Source organism: Scophthalmus maximus, chromosome 1, assembly GCF_022379125.1.
Source record: "Scophthalmus maximus strain ysfricsl-2021 chromosome 1, ASM2237912v1, whole genome shotgun sequence".
NCBI classification, from domain to species: Eukaryota; Metazoa; Chordata; class Actinopteri; order Pleuronectiformes; family Scophthalmidae; genus Scophthalmus; species Scophthalmus maximus.
This window is the reverse complement of record NC_061515.1, coordinates 27,363,750-27,385,869: the sequence shown is the minus strand read 5'-3', so window position 1 is coordinate 27,385,869 and position 22,120 is coordinate 27,363,750. Positions and strand designations below refer to the sequence as shown.

The window sequence follows — 22,120 nt, the reverse complement described above, 5'->3', positions numbered from 1 at the left end:
AAGAGATTTTACATAATCATAATCAATGAAAAGAACTAGCTGGACAAATTGTAAAAAAAAGACGTCAGGCCGAAAAACATATCGGCTTAAGGCACAAATTTAGTTTCTTCCTTCAGTTCATCAGCCATTTGTATGTATATAAAATCATATATTTTTTTGTGTGAAACACTTTGTGTTTTGCTTGTATAAACAGTGTCATATAAATAAAATCTGATTGGTTGATTGATTCAATGTTCAACGTCTCTATTTAAAGGGATTGCAGAATTTAGTTTGCTTCATATTTGATGACTTTTCCTAATTTTGTGGGGGCAAAAAAAATTATGATTATATGTTTTCAATGTACACATGTTGAACGCATCTGTGTTCTTTAAGGGTCAATTTGACCCCAGGCTGTTTTAGCTTTATAAAAACATAAGAACTATCAATTTTTTTTATATTTTAGCGTCAACGCACCTACATTACGCTGGTTGCCAAACAAAAAATGCATTACAGACTTTATTACAGTGATCATAACAACCAAATATACTTATAAATTAATATTAAAAAGCAAAACGCCAGAGAAAATGTTAACTATAAAAGTGCTCACATTGGCACAGTTTATTTGTAAATCCACAAGACCAAAATTAATGAAAGAGCAATTTACATCAACATCTTGTGTAAAAAAACAAAAAGTTTAACTGGGTAAAATCTTAGGATCAACTTGAATAAGTCTTCTTTAATTGTATTTTTATGAGGAACTTCTGCGGCGACCTGAATATGCGCAGCGCTGCGCACACGACGTAACCGCAGTGACGCCCTTGAATGCGTCAACGCTTCACTTCCGCCATCGCATTCCCACAATCCACCGCGGGTCCTCCACATTCAGTTCTGTACTCCAGTGTGTCAAACCCAAGGTGAGCTGACATTTAAAAGAATCAATGAGTTTAACTTCACCCCGAGGGTCGTGACCGCAGACTTGTACTCGTTTAATGCAGCGAGGGTAAAGTCGGCAGTCTGTAATGCAAAACTGCACCGCGACAAACGACGGAGGATAATGTTTGTAGCCCGGGTCACGTCAGCTAAAGCTAACTTAGCAGCTAGCAGTTGTATTGATGAAGGTGAGGCTAGCAGAGATTTGGCTAACTAGCAGCACAGCCAGAATTAAAACAGAGTCTGTTTACAAAGTTGTGGGAAAATGGTTAAGTTAAATCGACACCCAAAGTCGGGGAGCTGTTGAAGGCAGTTGTAACTGTCGGGTCTAGCTAACGTCGACGGTGGCTAGGCTATGCTAATGGGAAATGTAGCTTTTGCTAATTACTGCACCTGTAGCTTTAACGGTTGTAGATTGGCTTCGATGTTTAACATGCAGAGTCCTAAGACAAAAAAGGCCAAATAAGTTCAATATTAACATGGATAAATTATATGGATGGAAGAAGAGATGGGGAAGGTGGAAGGATAACATGATGTGACCTCATAATGAATGCATTAGAACCATAAGTTTTAATGAGTATATTATGATTTTTTTCTTAAACCAGCAACATCAGTTAAATTATGAGAAATTATGAGGTTTATTATTTATTATTCCAAGAATATTCGAGATTGAAGTTGTACATTAGTGAGGATAGAAAAGGGTTTACGAAATAAAAGTAGTGCTTTTATGCCATACGCACAACTGAAAAATGATAATATGGTTTTTCATCTTCACAATATAACAGAGGGGGTCAATCTGGGGATTTGTGAGAGGGCGATTCATATTATTTGTGAGGCTGTGAACAAACTTTGTCAATCAATGCGTTAGGCACAACAGTGGCCATAAATGTAAGGAGGATGCCACTTGCCAAATATTCTAAACTATATATTTTTTTCTCAACCGGCCCGAACCTGCAATCGATGTATTGTTTAGATTACAAGCAGTCTTACCAGAAGCCCCTTTGCTCCCCCAGATGGCGCTCCACCGGTTGTTCCAGCTGTCCTCCATGCTGCACTCCTCCGTGAGTCTTATCCTGCGCAGGAACATCGGCTTCTCCGCCGTGGTCCTCAACCGGACAAAGGAGCTCGACCCCGTGCAGAAACTGTTCCTGGACAAGATCCGTGACTACAACACCAAGAGCAAGTCAGTTGATAGAACTAACCCTTCACTGTGTGTAGAAATGGTCTGTGGATGACACTTTTTTGCTGATCGTAGTCTAGGTAGACAAAAGTTCTCAAAGTAGGACAAAATAAAATACCAACTCCAAAAATGTCAAAGCTTCTTTCGCACAAATTTAAACCCCAACCTCCCCTCTATTTAAAATTTAATCCAAATACATCCTCTACTCGTCTCAAATATTATTTGATGCCATGACTCTCCCAGGAGCTCTGGTGGCCTTGTGGACGCAGGGGCCGCGTATCAGAAGAACGTGTCCGAAGAGGTCACCAAGCTACAGAGACTTTACGGTGGCGGAGACCTCGTCAAGTTCCCCGACATCAAATTCACAGGTCAGTAAAAACATGTTGCTTAGCATCGTTTGCCGCGTTGTGCTGTTTTGTGTGTGTGTTTAAAATGGTTGATATGAATCAAAATTACTTCATATGTTTAGTTTAGAACAACTAAAAGATTCTTGTCAGATCATATGACTTGTGTATGAGTTACCTGTCCCCATCCTCTATAGATATTTACTCCCTCGCCACTGGGGGGAGATGCACAGATTTTTTGGATTTGTCTGTCTCTTAATAATTCATAGATGGTGACACCAGACAATTCTATCAGAAGCTTCAGAGCTTCATAGTATTTTTTGGTGAAACTTTAATTTGCTAGTTGCTCCGTAACGCTGTTGATTTTGTCTAGATATCAAATCTAATCGCAGGAATTTTGAACATGTAACACAGCTGCAGTATTTCTTCAAAAGTTGTACAGCTGACACTTTTTTCTTCTTTTTTCCCTCCCAGAGCCCCAGCTTGAGGAAGTGGCCAAGTGAACTCTGTCCATGTCATATAAATCTCCTACAAGTCACCAATATGTTGTATTTAATAAAAAGATTGTGGAGTGAACTGTGATGCACTGGTTAATTAACAAGAAGTATTCAGATGATGTCTATATCGTTTGCAGCCTCCCACAGGTCAGAAATCCTGAATGGTATGTGGATTTGAGGGGAATAAATCACAACCTTTAAAGTTTTTGAGAATAGACACATTTAAAAATTCACTACAACAGTCATTTGACCTGCTGTGTATTTCAGGGACATTTGGCCTTAGAAATCCTTAAGTCCTTGAATTTTTGGGAATCCTGCGTTTTGTGATGCTACAATTATGACTTGATAAATCAAAATATAGTGCATTATCATACACAGATGTCATTCAGTGTGCTTTACTGTAATTAAAGAAATTTGCATAAGTACAAATAAGCACGAGAAAGGCCACTTTATACAAGCGTCATGGTCATTCCTCCCATATATTAATGATTGTCAGAATATTTAATATAACTCAACACCATCCCTTGACCAATGTGTTGTTTTACCTGATCTCATATAAGACCTTGTTCAAACCTCTTGTCAATAAACCAGTGTTTTTGTGTAGATCCTTAAAAATGTTTGACATTTTATAATGGTTTACATATCCAGCTACCGGCGTGAAGATCATCAGAACCATGAATAAAGTTATTAACACAGTATGAGAAAAGAAACGTTGAAACCTACTGGAACATGTGAAAGTGATCCAAAAAAATGACCAAATAACAAACAAGTTTACAATTGAATGAATACTTTTGTTTGACAATGATCAAAGTAATGAAGGGAAGCTGAAGTGATGTCATACTGAGAGAAGTAGTTAATGTGATGAGATCATTCACACTGATTTGTTTATTCATAACGATGGGAAATACTGAAGATATCTAACGAGACAGTATTTGTCTTTATTTCCATTTCACTTCAGCTTCCCTTCATGTATAGTTTGATCATCAGACAAAAGGGCAAAAAATATCCACAACAGTAAACTTGATTAAGATTCCTTAATGCTTATTTTCATTATATTATAATGCCAACTTTAATTATCATATCCTGGGTGCGTTGACCTTGCTTCAGGCCCCCGGCTGTCACTCTGAATCGAACATGATGGATCATGGATCATGACGAAGCCAGAGATGGATTTCAGCCTCTGCAGTATGAATATTTGAAAACCCCAAAATGGTGTCAGACTGGGCAAGTTTCCATCTGACCTGATGCCCAGAAGTTTTAAATATAGTGCAGCCAAGCTTTTGAATATTAAACTCAGAAAATGAAAGACTGCATTCTAAGTAAAGAATGATTTAAAAAACAAAACAATACAGGAACCATGGGCCATTAACAAGGGTCCATGGTCTGGTAAGTGGGATTACTGTACCTTTCCATTCTGGCTCAACCTGTACAAGTTCAAACGTATTTTATTTAGTGTTCGCTTTGATATTAAAATGTAATTCAGGGACCGACGGACCTCTCGCTCTCGTACATCAAGCTCAAGTCGTCTTGTCTACCTGTGCGATGGTACACGCCTGTCAGCAGCTAATGCACTTGAAAGATTCGTGCACACTCGGGCTGGCAGAGCCTCTGTGGGGAAACACTGACGAGGCTTTCAGCCTGTGTGTGAGCAGAGGAAAAAGAATTTGTCTCAGAAAATAGACAGTAACAACGAAGTAAGTTGCAAAATGAGGATAATAATGTTATTTATGTCGCACTTGTCTTAGTAATATTACAAAGTGCAACAAGAAGAAATTAAACCAAAAACAGTAAGGCAGTTGACTAAAACGACATGGCCTCATAAGAGATTAAGAAGTAAAAATTTAAATTAAAAAAACAACAAATGAATCTGATTTATTTTTGGTTACTGCTTGTCAGTTTGATACTTGGAACGTGAGGCTCCTTGTTGCCTGTTTGGTCCTACTCCTAAGACTGTTTTGGTCCTTGTGCCACCGGTGCCAAAATTTTTTTAAAGTCCAGCTTTTTGTGAATTGTGAAAAGAAGCTTTGTGTTTTTGAGTCGAAAACAGTACAAGTGTTAAGTGTACTGTGTTTAACGTTAAAATGTGGTTACATGGTGCAGTCATGCATGAAGAAATTCATGCACACGTGTACATACACGTGTACATCCACGTGTGCATGAATTTCTTCATGCACGTGTACATCCACAGACATATGGGACTGTTAAAAATATGTAAAAAGTTGTACTGAAAAAGTTTGGTCAACTTACACAGACTTAGCAACTCTGACCACAGTTCTAACCAGAAGCCGCTTTGCTCCACCAGGTGGCGCTCCACCGTTTACTCCAGCTGTCCTCCACCGTGAGCCTGACCCCTGTGCAGGAACATCAAGCATCTCCGCCATCCTCTTCAACCGGACCAAGAAGCTCGACCTCCGTGCAGAAAGTTCAAGTCAGATCGTGAAAACACAAGTCCTGTCGTGAAGCCTTTACTGTGTGTTAGGGATGGTCTGTGGATTTACATTTGCTGATCATATTCTAGGCAGGAAAAAGTAGGTGAAACATTTTCAAATTTCAATCACCAGCTAAATAGAATATTAACTCCAAAAATTAAAGTTCCCAGAATTCCTTGAAAGTTTGTGAATTCGAGGACAATAAATCACAACATGAAAGGTTTTTGAGAATAGACACATTTATATATTTTGGACATGGACATTGATAATATTTAAGGCTTTGAGCTGCTGTGTGCTTTAATAAATCTTATACACAATATAATGTCAGAGACTGCATAGTCTACAGAGACTGAAGCAGCACAAACGTGTTCACACTTTCAAGCTTCTCTCTTCTGAATCGTCTTTGAGCTTCTAGTTGTCATAAAAATTCACTACGACTGTCACGGCAATATGAAGGAGCATAGGTTTCACTAATTTAAAAACCAAAACATCATAGGTGGTCTCAAGATGGAAATCTGGAGCTGTTAAAACCAACAAGTCTTACAGTATATTTAACGTTAAAATGCGGTCACATGGTGCAGTCAGGATAACTCCAAATGATTCATGCGTACTTGTTCTTCCACAGACCAATATGAATGTTAAAATGTATAAAGTATCACTTTTTGATCAAGGTGTAAGTAGGTTGAGTAACTTTGTTGTTTAGTATATTCTGTTACTTCCCTTTGTGTCGAAACTTTGTGAAGAAAAAGTTTGTCTTGGCATGAATCCAAAATTATTTTTCTTTTCTTCACAAGACGTCTCCATGCAAAGGAAAGTAAAAGTATTATTATAGGAGTATTTAAAACAAATTGTGTTGTCTGCTTTGTAACTTTTTACTAACTTTTTTCTCTGATTTTTTTCAGATCTTTGTACATAAAATTGTACAAAGCAACAGTTCAGTATACGATGTGACTCGTCATGTCATATACTGAACTGTTGTTTTGTACAATGCAGAGGGGGACTGTAGTTCAATTTTAGTGTTGTTGCCAAATAAAAGTTTAGTATAACCCCCTACTTATCTTTGTCTCGAGGGGCAGGGGGCCTGACGTTCCCCCGGCATCATCACTCTTCATCCGCAACCTCTCGGGGCCTCCCCCGACTTCATGACCTTCATCTGCACACAATACCACATCATGTTAATACACACAATCATGTTCATATACTCACCCTCAGCAATCTTCTCTGGGGTTCCTCCCGACTGTCATCTCCATCCGCAGCTCACTCTCTTTACCGACCGGGATCCGATACCACTTTGAATAGGACACGACCGCACCTGAGGCCGTGAACGAACCCACCGCGCCACCCGACGCACTCACTTTGTGAAACGTTTGTTGTACTTAAACCCGCACTTTGAATGTTGACTTAGAATATGTTTACTTTGGGTCATAGACTTCAACATTCTCCAAACCAGCTGGGGATTGAACCAACAACCTCAAAATGTGAAGTTTGTGATCTGCCTCGCTGAGCTACTCAGCCTGATGTTCATAAGTTATTCGGAACTTCTACTTCTTCTGGTTCACAAAAAGCTCAAGCTCAAACAACTCTGATGATACATGATGTCTTTCATCTGAGTGTTGACTGCAGACACTGCCTGGGCTTTGACTGGCTGAAGCTGTTAGATGATGGACAGGAAGATCTAAGGAAGAGGGATCAAAGTTTGAAATTTTAATGAGGAAGAAGAAGTAGAAGTTCCAAAAAGTTTGCAGTTGTCTGGCTGAGTAGCTCAGTGAGGTAGATGTCAGAATTGAAGTTTTGAGATTGTTGGTTCAATGCTCAACTTCTTTAGAGACATTTGAAGTCTATGAACCAAAGTATACAGTCAATATTTGAAGGAAATAGAGGGTGGACTTAATATCAATGAACTCAGACTGTTAAGTGTTAGTTCTGAAACTTTGAAATGTTTGTCCATCTTGAATATTGACTTTTTACTTTGGGTCATAGACTTCAACATTCTCCAAACCAGCTGGGGATCGAACCAACAACCTCAAAATGTGAAGTTTGTGATCTACCTCGCTGAGCTACTCAACCTGAAGTTCATAAGTTATTCGGAACTTCTAGTTCTACCTCTACCTCTTCACAAAAAGCTCAAGCTCAAACAATTCTGATGATACATGGTGTCTTCCATCTGGTTGTTGACTGCAGACACTGCCTGAGCTTTGACTGGCTGAAGCTGTTAGATGATGGACAGGAAGATCAAAGTTTGAGACTTGTGAGGAAGAAGTAAAGGAAAAAAAATCTTGGAAGTTAATGACCCATAGTATAGAGTCAATATTGGAAGGAAATAGAAGGTGGATCTCTGATCAATTAGCTCAGATTGTTGGTTCTGAAACTTAGAAAGTGACAAATTGGAGTAATGATTTTTAAATGTGGATATTCTCAGTAGTTCACTGGACTACTGAGACTTCACCCCTGTAGATTCATCCTTGGTATGTCCCAAGTTACCCCGCCCCCTTTCCCCCATACGTTCCATTGGAATCCTCCACTTCCGGTTTGCCAGTCGTCACTTCCGCCAGGAGCCGGCGAACCCGGAACAAATATTTGGTGAGAACACCTTCAAATTTGAATGTGTCGGTGCTGCTCTTTCACTGTTCACATGTGTTTGAAGGTGAAAACCTGCTCCATGTGTCTGAAGGTGAAAACCTGCTCCATGTGTCTGAAGGTGAAAACCTGCTCCATGTGTCTGAAGGTGAAAACCTGCTCCATGTGTTTGAAGGTGAAAACCTGCTCCATGTGTTTGAAGGTGAAAACCTGCTCCATGTGTTTGCTACTTGTGCTTCAGCCTGACGAGCATCAGGAGATAAACACACCTGGAGCTCGTTGTTCAGTGGTGGAGGAAGTCAGACACAAACAAACACACTGAAGTTTACTCAAATAAAAGAACCCCCTACACAATAAGTCATTAATTGATGTGTTGATTATGCCCAGCAAGTCATTTATTTAGTGCACATTTTTGCTTTTTTTGTGTATAGTAAGGCATAAAAACTGCAAAAAACAACATAGTACAGTATGGCATAAAATGTTAAAAAACAACATCGTATATAGTATGGCATAAAATGTGAAAAAACTTGATAATATAGTATAGTATATAGTACAGCCTCACACAGCCGCTCACGTGGCTGCAAAGAAAAGGAAATCATGAAACATTTAAATTGATGAAGTTATGAATCCGTTTGGTACATCACATATGTCCCTTCATGAGACCACATCTTAACTGTGTTACCTTACATGTGTTATTTAATCATGGACCCTGTAAGACCTTTACCTGTGTATCACTCCTCCACTGTGACCCTCTCTCCTCCGTCTTGTCTTGCACATGATCTACGGACCCCTGGAACCCGTCAACCCTCATCCTCAGTTCATCCGTCTTTACCAGTGAGTCCCCTCCATCCCTCCACCTCTGATTCTTACATTCTCCTGCTTTTCATTTTCAATATCTTTACCATAATTCTAGCGGAATGATACTAAACCTAAAAGGCCTGAACCTTACACAGATCTCTAAAAAAAAAAAAAAAAAATGTACCTGAGTAAGTAATGGCTTGTAATATAACATATATATTTTTAATTTGTGCCTTTAATCATATGCAGATTAGTGTCTGTCCTTGTACTTTCAGGTGTATTTTTTATTTTTTTTTAACTTGGTCACGTCAGGTCATTTGGTAAATAGAAGTAAAACCAATTTTATACATGAAGCCTGGTGGCACAGTGGCAAAGGCACTGGTTCAAAAGTGAAAGGTCGACAGTTCAATCCCTGTTCAAGACAAATCATTGCAGTACCATAGGATAGATTTTTTTGTGATTTTGGCAGAAATGGCTTTTTGGGGGGGGTTGGCATTTTTCTAACTGATATTTTTCATTTTTTGTGTTTATCATAAAATTATTTTTTTTGTTATTATTTTTTATTTAATTCATTTGTTTTAATTTCATTAATTTGTTCAATGCTATATTTGTATTTTTACTTTCAATTTTTTTTTATTATTATTTTTTTACCCCTCATCTCATAGCACACCGTCACACTCCCCACGCCAACCAGTGTATCCAATGTGTCTCCGAGGTTTGAAGGGCATTTCACAAGTGCATATTTCTTCACATTGACATCAGACATTATTTTCTCCTGCTTTCCTCTATCCATTGACGGGAATGCCGTGCACTTGAGGAACTTCCAGGTCCGTGTTTCAATTATGGGATCTCGTTCGTGTTTGAGTGTCTTGCAGTGCACATGATCTACAGATCTTGTTTGTGCATGCTTGAGTGGGCACTCAGTCTTGAACCCTGGGTCTCTCGCACCAGAGCCTCGCGTCTTACCACTCGACCACCGTCTTTCATACTGAAGTTGGTCCAGTTTGTTATGATGAACATCAGACATTCAAGAGGACACATTGTAAAATTGTTAAAGGTTGGAGTTGAACCATGGACCTTGATATGTTCATACCTGTATCATTGCCACTACGCCGCAGAATGAATACATTTCTTCTAGTTTTTCTCATCAATGAAGCATCAGCAGACATTTAAGAGGACAAATTGCAAAAGGTGGGACTCAAACCATGGACCTTAAGATGGCCATACCTGTATCATTGCCTCTACGCCACGGATTCTGTTTCAATCAAGTCACAAAAATGGTGGGTCTTGATCAGTCAACCTTTCACGTGAGCCTATAATCTTACCACTTCACCAGCGTCTTACTCAGGAAACTCGAGCCCAGTTTTTCACATTTAACTTGCTGTCGGCTTTCGAGATGACGAACTGCTAAAGTTTTCAGTCAACTTGTTTCTGTTTTGTAGGATTTATGTAAATGAAAACACTGCCACAAAGTTTCTGTTCAACATGTTTACTCAGAAATAAGTTTAAATGTATGTTCCGTTTGAACAAAATCACAGAAACGAGGTGGGACAAGATCTGACAACCGTTCGCACACGAGTTTCAAATCTTACCACTTCACCAGCGTCTTACTCAGGAAACTCAATCCCAGTTTTTTTCGTATTTAAGTTGCTGTCAGCTTTCACGAGGACGAACTGCTAAAGTTTTCAGTCAACTTGTTTGTGTTTTGTAGGATTTATGTAAAAGAAACCACTGCTACAACCTTTCTGTTCCACATCTTCACTCAGAAATAAGTTGAAATGGCAGTGCTTGCATGAAATATAATGCAAAGACATGAAACTTTTAAAGGATCTCTTGAACATTTTTGCAGAAAGATGGATGAGTAGAGGACTTGACCCAGGTACTCTAAGGTTTTAAGTCATAAACCACTAGACTACTGAGACTATCCACATTTAGAAGTCGTTACTCCTATTTGTCACTCTCCTTAACTGACTTGTCAGTCGAAGTCCCAAAGTAAACAGTCAAGATTGAACACACACCTCTAAGTTTCTGAATCAACAGTCTGATCTAATTGATCAGAGGTCCACCTTCTATTTCCTTCCATTTTTGACCTTAACTTTGGGTCCTTGGCTTCAAAATTCTCCAATGCAGCTGAGGATTGAACCAACACTCTCAAAACACCAAATCTGACAACTACCTCACTGAGCTACTGAGCTAGACAGTTATATGATTTTCGGAACTTCTACTTTTTCTTCCTCACAAAGTCTCAAACTTTGATCCCTCTTCCTCAGATCTTCCTGTCCACCATCTGACAGCTTGAATGAGTGACCGCAGACACTGACTGAACCTTGACTTGCTCAAGCTCTACATATGTATCATGTGCATACATTTACATGGTGAAAATAAAAACAGCAGCGTAGTTTTGAATAGAAAAAACTTTATTACCGATACACCATTCAAATAAAACTCTGAAGAATCCATCCACACACTGTCTAAAAACAGACACGCAACCTCTCCGATTAACAGTGGCACAAAAATATAGAGACAGAAAGAAGTAAGGCAAATTCTTTACAAAAAACTGTGATTCATAGATAAATGACAGACAAATTAAAAGGCACAAGGTATATTTTATATATTTTATATATATATATATATATGTGTGTGTGTGTATATAAAAAGACCATGCAGGCACATTAGGATGGAATGGGGGTTGGTCTCAGTGTAATTGGCAGCTGAGAGTGGAGCGGCTTCCTGTTCCCCTGGACTGTCTTTGTTCCAGTACCATGAGGGTCTTTCGTGGCACTGTGGCCCCTCGGGATGCCAGGGGCCCCAGTTTTACAGAAGACAGTGTGAGCTGAGGTAAACTGCATTGATATTGGAGTCAACTGAAATGCTTTTTCCCTATGGCTTCAACGAGGAATCCCTCGTGATGATTCAGTTTTTAAAGCAAGCACAAAAACAGAAATACCCTTTAAATGTATCGGTCGGTCTTTGGTTCAAACTAATCAGACTTAAATAAGTGGCCTGCAGAGGGAAGGAAAAAGTGTTCAAAGTCTCTGTTCTTCCCCTTGATCGTCCAGAGAAGAGAGTGGAACTTCACTGTCACGACCACCAGGGGGGAGCAGAGTGCCACGAAACTGTGTCTTAATCCCACAGGAGCGGTAGACGTCACCATCACACAGCAAAGCAAGAGGAGTAAGAGAAGCCTTGCACGTTTGCTTTTCATAATCCATCCAGAAAAGGAGTGGCAGAGGAGGAAGAAGACTGAGAGTAGCGCGGTACTGGAAGATCAGGTGCTCATTCGGGGGTCCAGAGAGAAAAACAAAAAAATATTTTAAAAAAAACCATAAAATCAAAGGATCCAGTGTTGGCACCTTATCACATCTCAAAGAAAGGCCAGCTTCTCAGAGCATGAACGACTGGGTGTGTTTGAAATCCTGGGGCTGTGGGAGACAGGGGAAAAGGAAGAAGAAGTATTAATGTTTAAACTGATTTCCAGCAGAGTTATGGCCCCGAGCGACGCCTCGAGGTGACAGTATCGTAATTTCAATCAAACAAAAACACAGCAACATTCATTAGGTAAGTGAAAAATACTGTGGTGCTTAAGTCAGCGTCCGTCCCCTCCCCTCCCCAACCCCCCTCGTCACCACCCAGTGCCCAACATGAGAGCGAGACACAGGCAGGAAGAAAGAGGACAAAGGAAGAAAAGAAAAACACTCACGTCTTGGGGCGGAGGGACGTAGTTGACATTGGACCTGAAAGACAAAGCACATCGGACAGTTTGACACAGTCACAGAGAGAAGGAGCGACTCGGGGGCAGACAGCTGTATCCTGAGTCATATCTCGAATGCCCTGCATAAATAATGCACATGATGCATTGGCAAAAAAACATCCCACTGGGCAAAAAGAAGAGCCGGACTCACTGAGCGGGACGGTATTAAAACCGGTGACGGCAGCGTTGGAGACGGGACGTTTGATAATAATATATGGAAGCAAAAAGGAGCCAAAATTATTTTCTAATGTCCTGATTGAAAATTTTAAATGCTGTTGCAAACTTAGATACATATTCATAAATACGCTTGGGCCACTGTCGCCACCCATCAACACATTGAGTGTGATATATAAAAAATATAATTTTTTTTACAACTAGATATTAAGCTGCAAAAACATCATGTCTGTTATTTGCCCTCGTCTGTGCGTCGTCACACTCACGTGTCCTCTGTTCTGTGCAGGGTTTGGCTGCTGATGTGGGCTGCACCGTGACACTGGGAGATCCAAAAGGACCTGCAGGGGGGGGGGGGGGGCAGCGTGTCGCCTTTAAACAGGGTCATCAACAACAACAAGGGTGTCGTTTGTTTGGACTCACTGCACACCATGCTTTCATGAAGTGGCGCGTTATTAGTGTGGAATATTGATCCGTTCGTAAACCTTGTACGTTTTGATTTGAACCTGTAATTTTCAGGTTATTTATGTTCAGGCCTGTGCCTGTAAAGTTAGTGCATTCACGCCCACGTCAACAGGGCCTTAATATTACAAGCTGCAGGGAGAAAATGTTTTTGGTGAATGCTGCGAACCTCACAACTGGTTAGACGACACTGTCGATCACCCACCGGCGCGCTGAGCGCCACCAAGTGACTAACAGCGTTTTCCTGCCAATTGTGTTTGTTTGTAGCGATTTCAGAGACACTGAGGGAAGCTGAGCCCCGTCCCGTCCTCTCTCTCCCTTGTGGCAAACCTTGTTTTCAGCCAACCAGTATATGCAAAACCTCACCGTGCTTGTGCCTGATTTATCTCTTTGCAGCTTTTAAAATTAAGCCTGAAGACATGGATCTGAAACACGTGACGCACGGTTTACAGGCAGAGGCTTCTAAATATTTAGCTCCCGAACATACAAATGTTCCAAACAGAAATTACAGACTCAAACGTGCCTTTTTACGAACGGCCCTAATATTTCATATACTTGCGACAAACGCTGTAAAGACATGCAGCCAGTCATAATTTAGCAGAGGTGAGCCGGTCAAATGGTGAGCCAACACATGAAGCAATCCAACACCCGCGAGTTTAATGTTCGAGTCCAATCGACTCTCAGGTTGTTGTTTTTTACTGCAGCTGTAAGTGCATTCAAGATCCCTTTGGTTCTTAAAAGGGCATGGAGTTCCCCAAGGCTCCATCTCAGGCCCCTTAGCAGGCTCTATAATTTATTAAAGTATCGTATTTTTCCAAGCATTTGCAGAAAGTGGCCTTAATGTCTTTGAAATATAAATAAAGGGAAATATATTGTCTTAAAGTATCTCAATAAAACAATCAGCGGAGGAAGCTACATCCAGAGCTGTAATAAGAATTTAAAACTCATCCCTGCTCAGTCTCTTGCATGATATAACGTTCATCCGTCTGACCAGTTCCTCCTTATCATTGGTCTCTGAGCGACGCACACCCACATCCCAGATCCGCACTCCCCACTTTGTTGACTTGTGCGCACACTTGGTGCATCAGAAATCATGTCACATTGTCTTCGAGTCCTCTGTGAAGGCGACGCCTGGTTCTATAAATAGGGAGGTTGACAGTGACGGCTCCAGTTGGCTCAGTGGGATGAACATCAGACTTTAACCTAGACAAAGAGCTTTTTGCGAGGGAGAGCTCCGCGCTGACGCTCCATCAAACGCCGCGCAGTAACAAGGCCCCTAATCAAATAACGCAGAGCCGAGCGAGTTCGGGCCAGTCACACGAGGACGACAGGCGATGTGTCTCAGTGGTTTTCTGGCTCGGACGGCCGGTGGTGAGTTTGCAGGACAGGGACTGTTACTGTGTATAAACAGCCCTCTGTGATACCACCGTCTCATTCTTCAATCACTTCAATATCTTAATAATCCATGTCAGATTACTCCAACCAATCAGTCTAATTGCCTGCGATTCCTCCTGCTGCAGATATTCCCCCCTCCTCACCGATATAGTAATTATTCCATAATTACGTTGCACCGATTAGTTCTCCTCCTGTTAATTGTCTGCATTTTTTTTTTTTTACAGATGATGATGATGATGATGATGGGCCAGGTTTACATTTTTAAGACATGATTTCAACAGAGGTGCGTTTGCCTGGAATCCAATTAGAGAAACAACAACAACAACAACCCTTTTTCCCAACGACTTTAACATCTGCTGGCGCCAATCACCGGGATGAGTGAAAACACAGGCGCTGCTGTGGCTCAGAAACACACACACACACACACACACTCACACACAGCTGTCACTCTATACAGTCCTGAGTCAGCACACAGACACGCAGTCTAAGTGCAACAACAACCCACCCACCCGCCCGTCCTCCCTCCTCCCCCTCCTCGCGCGTATTAGCCTGCGCTTGTGCACATCAATGTTAATGCAATTTACAGAGCTCTTACCTTCCTCTGTGTCCTGCTGATGGACGAGTCAGGAGGAGCATGTAAGGAAGAGAAGAGAGAGAGTGAATGTCACTCTTTTTTTGAGAGAATAGAGACAATATCTCTATTAAGTGATGTACAGTTCATGCCGGAAGTTTTGGCTTATTAGATTTGAAAATGTAAAAGAGACACACTCACGGCTGAAAAAGCCGTTGCGGCGCAGGAGGAAGCCTCCGCAGCTGCACGCCGCCACCACCAGGCAGACCACCAGCACGGCGGCGACCACCGCCGTGATGTTCACGTCCTCTGGAAGCGGAGAGGGACAGAGAGAACTTCATACATGAAGTGGTAAACACTCAATAAACACTCATGTCCAATGCCTTCGCCTGCACACCCGCGGTATGTCATATAATTTATGAAGCGCATTCAAAAATGGTTTCCTTGCATTAACCTAAAGCACATTATGAAACTTAATAGCAAGCTAGAAACCATATTTTAAACCATATAATTTGAGTGAAATAAGTGTAGTGGGCTTTTCCTCTCCACTGCATCTCTGATGTTCTCCAGTGCTGAAAGGTGTGGTGGTGTGGTGGTGGGGGGGATGAAGTGTGGAGAAAAACACACACATTCACACACTCACCTATTGTCATGTGCTTGCCCTCGCACATCTTGGGCGACCCGACCCCGTTCGATGCCAGGCAGCTGTACCGGCCGGTGTCCTCTTTGCCGACAGCTGTGAACTCCTGCAAAGAGATGGAAGACTGAAATTGTTTATTGCTGCTTTTAGAAAAATGTCAAATGATTTTAAAAGTTGGAGTAAAAGTATTTTTAATCTGCGAGAGTGTCCTCAGAAACACTGACGACTATCAAACCACAGACGCACTCATAAACTTTGACAGGAGCCTCTCTTGTGTTTGCTTCTTCAAATTAAATTTGACTGCAAGGAGGCACGCACAAACCCACACTCTCACCAGTATTCCTGTGTGTGTGTTGATTAAGTAGGTGGCGTTGGCATGGCGAGGCGGGCTGATTGGCAGGTTGTTCTTGAACCAGGAGTACGTGGCGGGCGGGATGCTCTGGTGGTCACTACAGCGCAGCTGCACCACTGAGCCCGTCACTGCCGCACTGGGGATCTCGCAGGATGGCGTTTGGGGGGGCACTGGGGGGGGGGGGGAGTTAGACGGACATGAGTAAACATTCCTCTAAAAGGTTTCAGCCATTTGTTAATCGCAGAGCTTCGGCCGCACCGAGGACTTTCAGCGTCACGTTGGTCTCGCCCAGGCTGACGGAGTCGAGGGGAGCGCTGATCTCGCAGCGGTACTCGCCGGCGTCCTCCTGGGTCACCCTGTGCAGCGTCACTGTGGCCCCGTCGATGGTCGCCCGGCCTTTAAAGGGAACTAAAAGGGGAGAAGAGCAGGAGGTCAGGAGGAGAGGGTGTCTTCTCTGACTGACGGGTAAAGAACAGTGAGGTCAGAAACTATCTAGAAGTTTCTCTGATCTGGTTATGAATGTCTAACAATTGAACTTTGTCAAGGACGTCAGAAAAAGCCTTGTGTCCACATTGACAGCTGGCTGTTTGTGTGACAGTTGATTTCAGGTTGGCAGCGACCAGACCTCCAGGGGTCCTACACTCTAGTTCAATGGTAACGTTGGGGGCTCCAGGGGACGTCATAGCCAAGACAAAGTGAGTTGCCTTTTCCCTGAATTTAAAAAGATAACGGTAACTCTTTATTGATGTCACCTTTTAAGAAATCTGGAGCGTTGCCAGTGAAGAGGAGGCGGCGGGTCAGAGGCATTTCAAAGCCTATTTGACAAAACCATCATGCTTGACCACGCCGTCTAAATGAAAAGCTCCGGTGTGCTCCATTATTTATTTCCCCCCATTAGGTCAACATCACAGACCATGAAGGGAGGAAGATTTAGGATAAGAGACAGGTTCAACTTTTACACCACAGACTGAGCCAAACCATCCGTCAGCCCGGTCGCCAAAAACAAATCATGGTGGTGTTTTTCTCTCATCCTATGTGGTGGCAAAACCCCCCGTCCAGCTGGTGCCGCAAGCTGATTAAAACAAATGCCCCCGTTTGTCGCCGAGGGGGGGGGTAAAGAGCGGCGGGTTCTGCTTTTGTCACCTTTGAAGTGTCCATCAAAGTACACGAAGGAGACGTCTTTGCCCTTCTTCTTCCACTCGATGCGCGGGTACTGGTCTTGCTCCGTGCGGAACGTGCAGGACAGCACTGCGTCTGAAGTTGAAGGGGGAACGTGACCGGTGAGATATTTATTTATGGCACAACTGTGAAACGTTTGATCACTTCACTGCTTGGTCTATTTACAGCCTGATGCTTTGTTCTGTCAACAGAGAATCTGAGAGAAGCGACTGAATAAAAAAGAGGAGGGGACCAGAGATTTTTCAGCTCTCCGCTGCCTCACCTGAGTTCTCGCGCACCTCCACCTTGTGCGCGTTGGTCGACACGGTGACAGGAGCAGACGGGGAACCTGGTGGTGGTGCGAGAGGAGGAAGAAGAAGAAGAGGAGGAGGGGGAGAGAGAGAGAGAGAGAGAGAGAGTGGGAGATAAAAATAAAAAGGGGTGAGAGCAGTTCAGAAATGCAATATTGCTCGTCATCCATTAAGGGGGGGGGCAAGGTGATTTGGGTGAATTGCTCCACATAGCCCGCCGACTGCGAGAGGAGAATGCTTAATGGCCGCCTCTGGTCTCACACGCTCCGCGGTCGGAGGCGTGCGCGGCGGCCCCGAGGCCCGACTGAAGCTTCCTGCGAGGAGATCTGAGGGAGAGAGAGGCAGGATTACTCCCTCCTCCGCTGTAATCCCGCGAGAGGTCAAGGGTCAGCCCGCCGTATGTTTACTTAAGCACAGGTTAGGACAAGGTCACGGAGCATCTCACCAGCGACTTGTCGAGATTAACCTGATGTACGAGGGGGGGGGACATTGGCAAGGGGGTGGACTGTTTGTGTTTGTCTCCCCCCTCCGTCTTGTGCGTCACTGATAACTACATCCAAACAGGAAGGGGAAGCTGGAGCTGCCGTTTTCCTGATTGCTGATTGGTTTAAGGAGGCGGATTATTTGCCCCGTTGTTAAATGCGGGTGATATGTGGGCCAGAGGTCAGCTGAGGGAGGAGCAGGTCAGGAACACGCGCGAGAACATCAGACGCTCTCGGGGTGAGAGCCTCACGCCGTCTCCCAGAAGTGTGCGAATTAAGAGAAGTGGGGCCATTTTCTGAAATTACAGCACATAATAAATGTTGGATGGGCCTCAGGGATGCTCACTCAGAACATTAAGGGCAGAGGAGAAAAAACTTCCAGCAAACTTCAAACTTGGCATAATGAAGATGTCACCTTCATATATTCTTGAAAGCAAAAAATGCTGAATAAATAACTTAGGTTGCTCCTTCACGTACACACACGCACACACACACACTTTTCTGCCGGCGTCCCTGCAAATGGGACAGCGCGTCACATTTCTCGAGCTAAAAAAAACACGTAGACTGAAATCACCGTCAGCCCTACAGCTTCCTGTTTGTCAGTGACTTTCTTGTGTTGCAGGGATGACATGGAACAATGGAGGGCGAGCCCGAGACAAAGGACAGGAAGTGTGAACACGAAACAGGAAGGCGGACATGTTGGACGTGCGTACCAAGTGGAATTAATGAGCAGGCCCCCGAAAGGTCGGTCTCCCTCTCGCTCTCTCCCGCTCTTATTTCCATGACAGCAGCTATTTTTAATTTGGCTTTTGAATAAACAAAAGCCTACATACAATAATTATGTCATCTGCCAAATGCAGCATAACACACACACTCGGTTCTTTTCTTTTTTTTTAAAGCTCCTCTAAGAGTTGGCTCGATCACTCGGTCAAACTTTGGGCTAAGTGAATTAAAACTGCACGCTCTCCCTCCAGACGCCGCCCCCCCCCCCCCCCCCCCCCCCCCCCCCCCCCCCCCCCCTCATGCGGCGACTTGTGCCAGCGCAACGGGATTAGCGTCGCTGCCTCGGCTTGTGTGCCTCGACACCCTCCGAGGAGATCGCTCTCACTAAAGGACGGACAAAACGAGGGAGGAAGATACAATGAGATTAAAAAGGGATGAGAATAAACGACAAAAGGAGAGATGAGCGGGCACTAAGAATAGAATACAAATTAAATGGAGTGGAGGAGGGGAGGTTGGGTGGAGTGGAGGGGGGGAAGCATAAATAAAAGAGGGAGTGGGATTGAAGGCGAGGGAGATCCTGTCCGACAGTGGGACTGTGAATGGGAGACGCTCTTGTCACATAGTGTGAGACCAGGCCTGCCACCACCGTGAAGAGTGTCTCTTTGAGGAAAAGTAAATGTAGCAGGGACTGACAACATGCCTGCACTGAACCCACACACACACACACACACATCTAAAAAATGAGCAAAGAACCTGTGTGTGTGTATGTGTGTGTGTGTGTGTGTGTGTGTGTGTGCCCCACTACTACGGACGCGCTGTCGGCTACGATTGGCCTCAATTAACTGCAAAGGCGTCGAGGCAGACAGCGAACACATGGCCGGTACGGACCCTTTCACAACTGCATGGTGGGTAAAGTTCCGCTTTTTGCCGAAGAGGGCCCGGGCCGTTTCCTGGAAGTCAACGAGACGTGTTAATCACATTTAAAAGACGAGCGCCCTGCTGGCGAGTGCGACGGTTGACCCACTGAGCCACTGGGACGTCACCTCACATGCAACACTACAGGAAGTACAGGAAGCTCTGAGGACGGAGAATGGTTTTCCAAAGATTCATGCAGAAAAAGAATGGGTGTTGTGGGTAAATGACAGAAATGTCAACTGACGACACCGGCCTGCGTTCCAGCCTCAACGTGAAGATGTCACTTGTTTGAGTCGTAGTTTAGCCAAGATTTCAGATGTAAATAAAAGTAATCTTTCGTTATATCATATATAGAATATCAGATTTGCTGATTGGAAGACATCTTATGTTGGGATGGTCACCATGATGATTAAACTGCATCTGCTGAGGGCTTGTTGTGCCTCTGACAAACAGAACACACACACACACACACACACACACACACACACACACACACACACACACACACACACACACACACACACACACACACACACACACACACACACACACACACACACACACACACACACACACACCCTCGTGCGTGGCATTAGCATCAACCCAAACACTGCGACAGCTCAAACTCACAGAGGGGCAGCCACCCTCTTGCTCGAGCAAAAATAGAAAGATGGCACGATGCTCGCTCACTCGTTGGCACGAAGATTTACTCTCATTACGTGGTGCGTACTGAGTGTTACGGAGACTGGGGTTGCCAGGGACTGCGCCGAGGTCAAAAACATGGCGCAGTAATAATTAAGGCACTTGTTCAAATTAACAGGGAACAAATTAGAAAGGGGAAGGAGAGATGGACTCGTAGGAAATGTCCTGTGTGCCTGTGTGATGGAGATAACGTGGGTTGGGGCAGCTCACGCACACACACACACACGTTTCAAGGCTGTGGGGGTACAGAGGAACAGGGCAAGGACAGTGTGTGTGTGTGTGTGTGTGTGTGTGTGTGTGTGTGTGTGTGTGTTCTCGCTGAACAATGCCTCTCTGTATGACTGTAACCCTGTGAGCAACAGCTGTCTCTGTCAGGCATGGTGTGAGTGTGTGTGTGTGTGTGTGTGTGAGATTGAGATGGGGGATGTTGGGTCTCAGCAGAGACCCACCCAAAATATTTCCTCCTGCAAACTTTTTTTTTGGTCTCTATTCTTTTAACAATTTAATCCACAGTCGTGCCGTAGAGCACAGCTGATGCTGCCTTGTTGAAAAGTCTGTCAGTGAGCCAGATGAAGAGTGATGTGTCATGTCCCCCCCCCCCACACACACACACACACATGCTGTGGTGAACTTGTGACCTGACAGGTGGCAACACAAGAGCAAAATGTGCATCACTCACTCTCACTGTCTCTTCACATCGATCCCACTGCTCGCCTCGTGTCCTAACAAACACTGAGCTCTCTCCATCTCTCCTTCCCTGGTCGTCACACAGGATCATCAGAAAAACATTAAATGCCATTTTACTTTCCACTCACATTTTCCTGTTTTGTCCCTCAAGCCTCCTGATATAAAACTGTTGGAGACAGTCCAACCACTGACCTCATGCATGGTTCCAACAACCTCCTGTGCCAAGGCGTGGTGCCCCCCACCACCACCTTGTCGCGCACACACACACACACACACACACACACACACACACCCTTTAGGCGGCACCTGGCCAAGCACAACTTTAGTTCTGGGGCCAACTTGTAGGAGGAAACCTAGCCCCCCCCCCACCCCCCACAGAGGGGCTGGGACTGGACCGAGGAATAACACAACTAACAAATACAAGACTGTTAAAAAAAATAAAAATTAAGATTCCTTTTGTTTCTGTTATGAAATGAAATTTAAGATTTGCAATTCTGCCACTAAAAATAATTCCAGGGGAAATGTTCTTGGAAATGACATTTTTAAATCCGGACTGATGCAAATAAACTCTTTACATCCTGATGTACACAAGTCAGCATCACTTTAGGTTCTCTTCCAGTGGACGGAATCACAAACAAGCAACATGTTGGTTCTCCTCCGGAGTGAATCACTCACATTGCATCAGGAGCACGACCACGGGAAGATACAGGGACGTCCCCTCCATCATCGTCCACAACTCCGGCGGAGTCTTCTCTTCTTCCCTGGACGGAGCGGGGGGGCAGATCCCGAGCCTCGGCGTTCTTCTCGCACTTGTTCACAACTCCCCAATGATAATTCATCCAGCTTCCAGGGGGAATGCGACCGGCCCGGCGCGTCGCGGCGCGTCACGGCGCGGACGAGCGGGGGACGCACAGCCGCGGCCGACGGGCTTCACAGACACCCGGTGTCCCGGCTGAGGAGGGAGTGTGGCGCGCCTGGGTTCCTATCACAGACCGCGGGTGTGTGTGTGTGTGTGTGTGTGTGTCCTCTCTCCGCTCGGCACTGTGCTGAAGTGGAGATGGAGCTG

The 22,120-nt window shown here is 43.9% G+C and overlaps 2 protein-coding genes and 2 long non-coding RNA genes across 10 annotated transcripts in view; 2 read left to right on the top strand and 2 right to left on the bottom strand.

The window, feature by feature from the left end:
- Nucleotides 1-22,120, bottom strand: part of LOC118301237 — a 1,055,945-nt gene that overhangs the window by 557,611 nt on the left and 476,214 nt on the right. The window lies entirely within an intron of this gene.
- atp5pf (ATP synthase peripheral stalk subunit F6) lies at nucleotides 753-3,009 on the top strand. Its single transcript, XM_035625860.2, has 4 exons — nucleotides 753-893; nucleotides 1,923-2,092; nucleotides 2,333-2,457; nucleotides 2,908-3,009. Exons 2-4 carry the CDS (start codon nucleotides 1,923-1,925, stop codon nucleotides 2,934-2,936), a joined length of 324 nt encoding a protein of 107 aa, XP_035481753.1. The 5' UTR covers nucleotides 753-893; the 3' UTR covers nucleotides 2,937-3,009.
- jam2a (junctional adhesion molecule 2a) lies at nucleotides 11,131-22,108 on the bottom strand. 3 transcript variants are annotated; one of them, XM_035625873.2, is made up of 11 exons: nucleotides 21,730-22,108; nucleotides 17,518-17,583; nucleotides 17,220-17,330; nucleotides 16,335-16,484; nucleotides 16,059-16,246; nucleotides 15,728-15,830; nucleotides 15,286-15,393; nucleotides 15,109-15,124; nucleotides 12,926-12,997; nucleotides 12,435-12,468; nucleotides 11,131-12,156 (listed from the first exon to the last, which is right to left on the bottom strand). In XM_035625873.2, exons 1-11 carry the CDS (start codon nucleotides 21,779-21,781, stop codon nucleotides 12,118-12,120), a joined length of 939 nt encoding a protein of 312 aa, XP_035481766.2. In that variant the 5' UTR covers nucleotides 21,782-22,108; the 3' UTR covers nucleotides 11,131-12,117. The 3 variants fall into 3 exon arrangements, with proteins under 3 accessions (XP_035481766.2, XP_047186849.1, XP_047186851.1); XM_047330893.1 differs by having other exon boundaries at nucleotides 15,109-15,121; XM_047330895.1 differs by lacking the exon at nucleotides 12,926-12,997 and having other exon boundaries at nucleotides 15,109-15,121.
- LOC118300961 lies at nucleotides 17,217-19,009 on the top strand. Its single transcript, XR_004790196.2, has 4 exons — nucleotides 17,217-17,356; nucleotides 17,447-17,675; nucleotides 18,650-18,771; nucleotides 18,927-19,009. It is a non-coding gene; the product is annotated as an uncharacterized LOC118300961 (long non-coding RNA).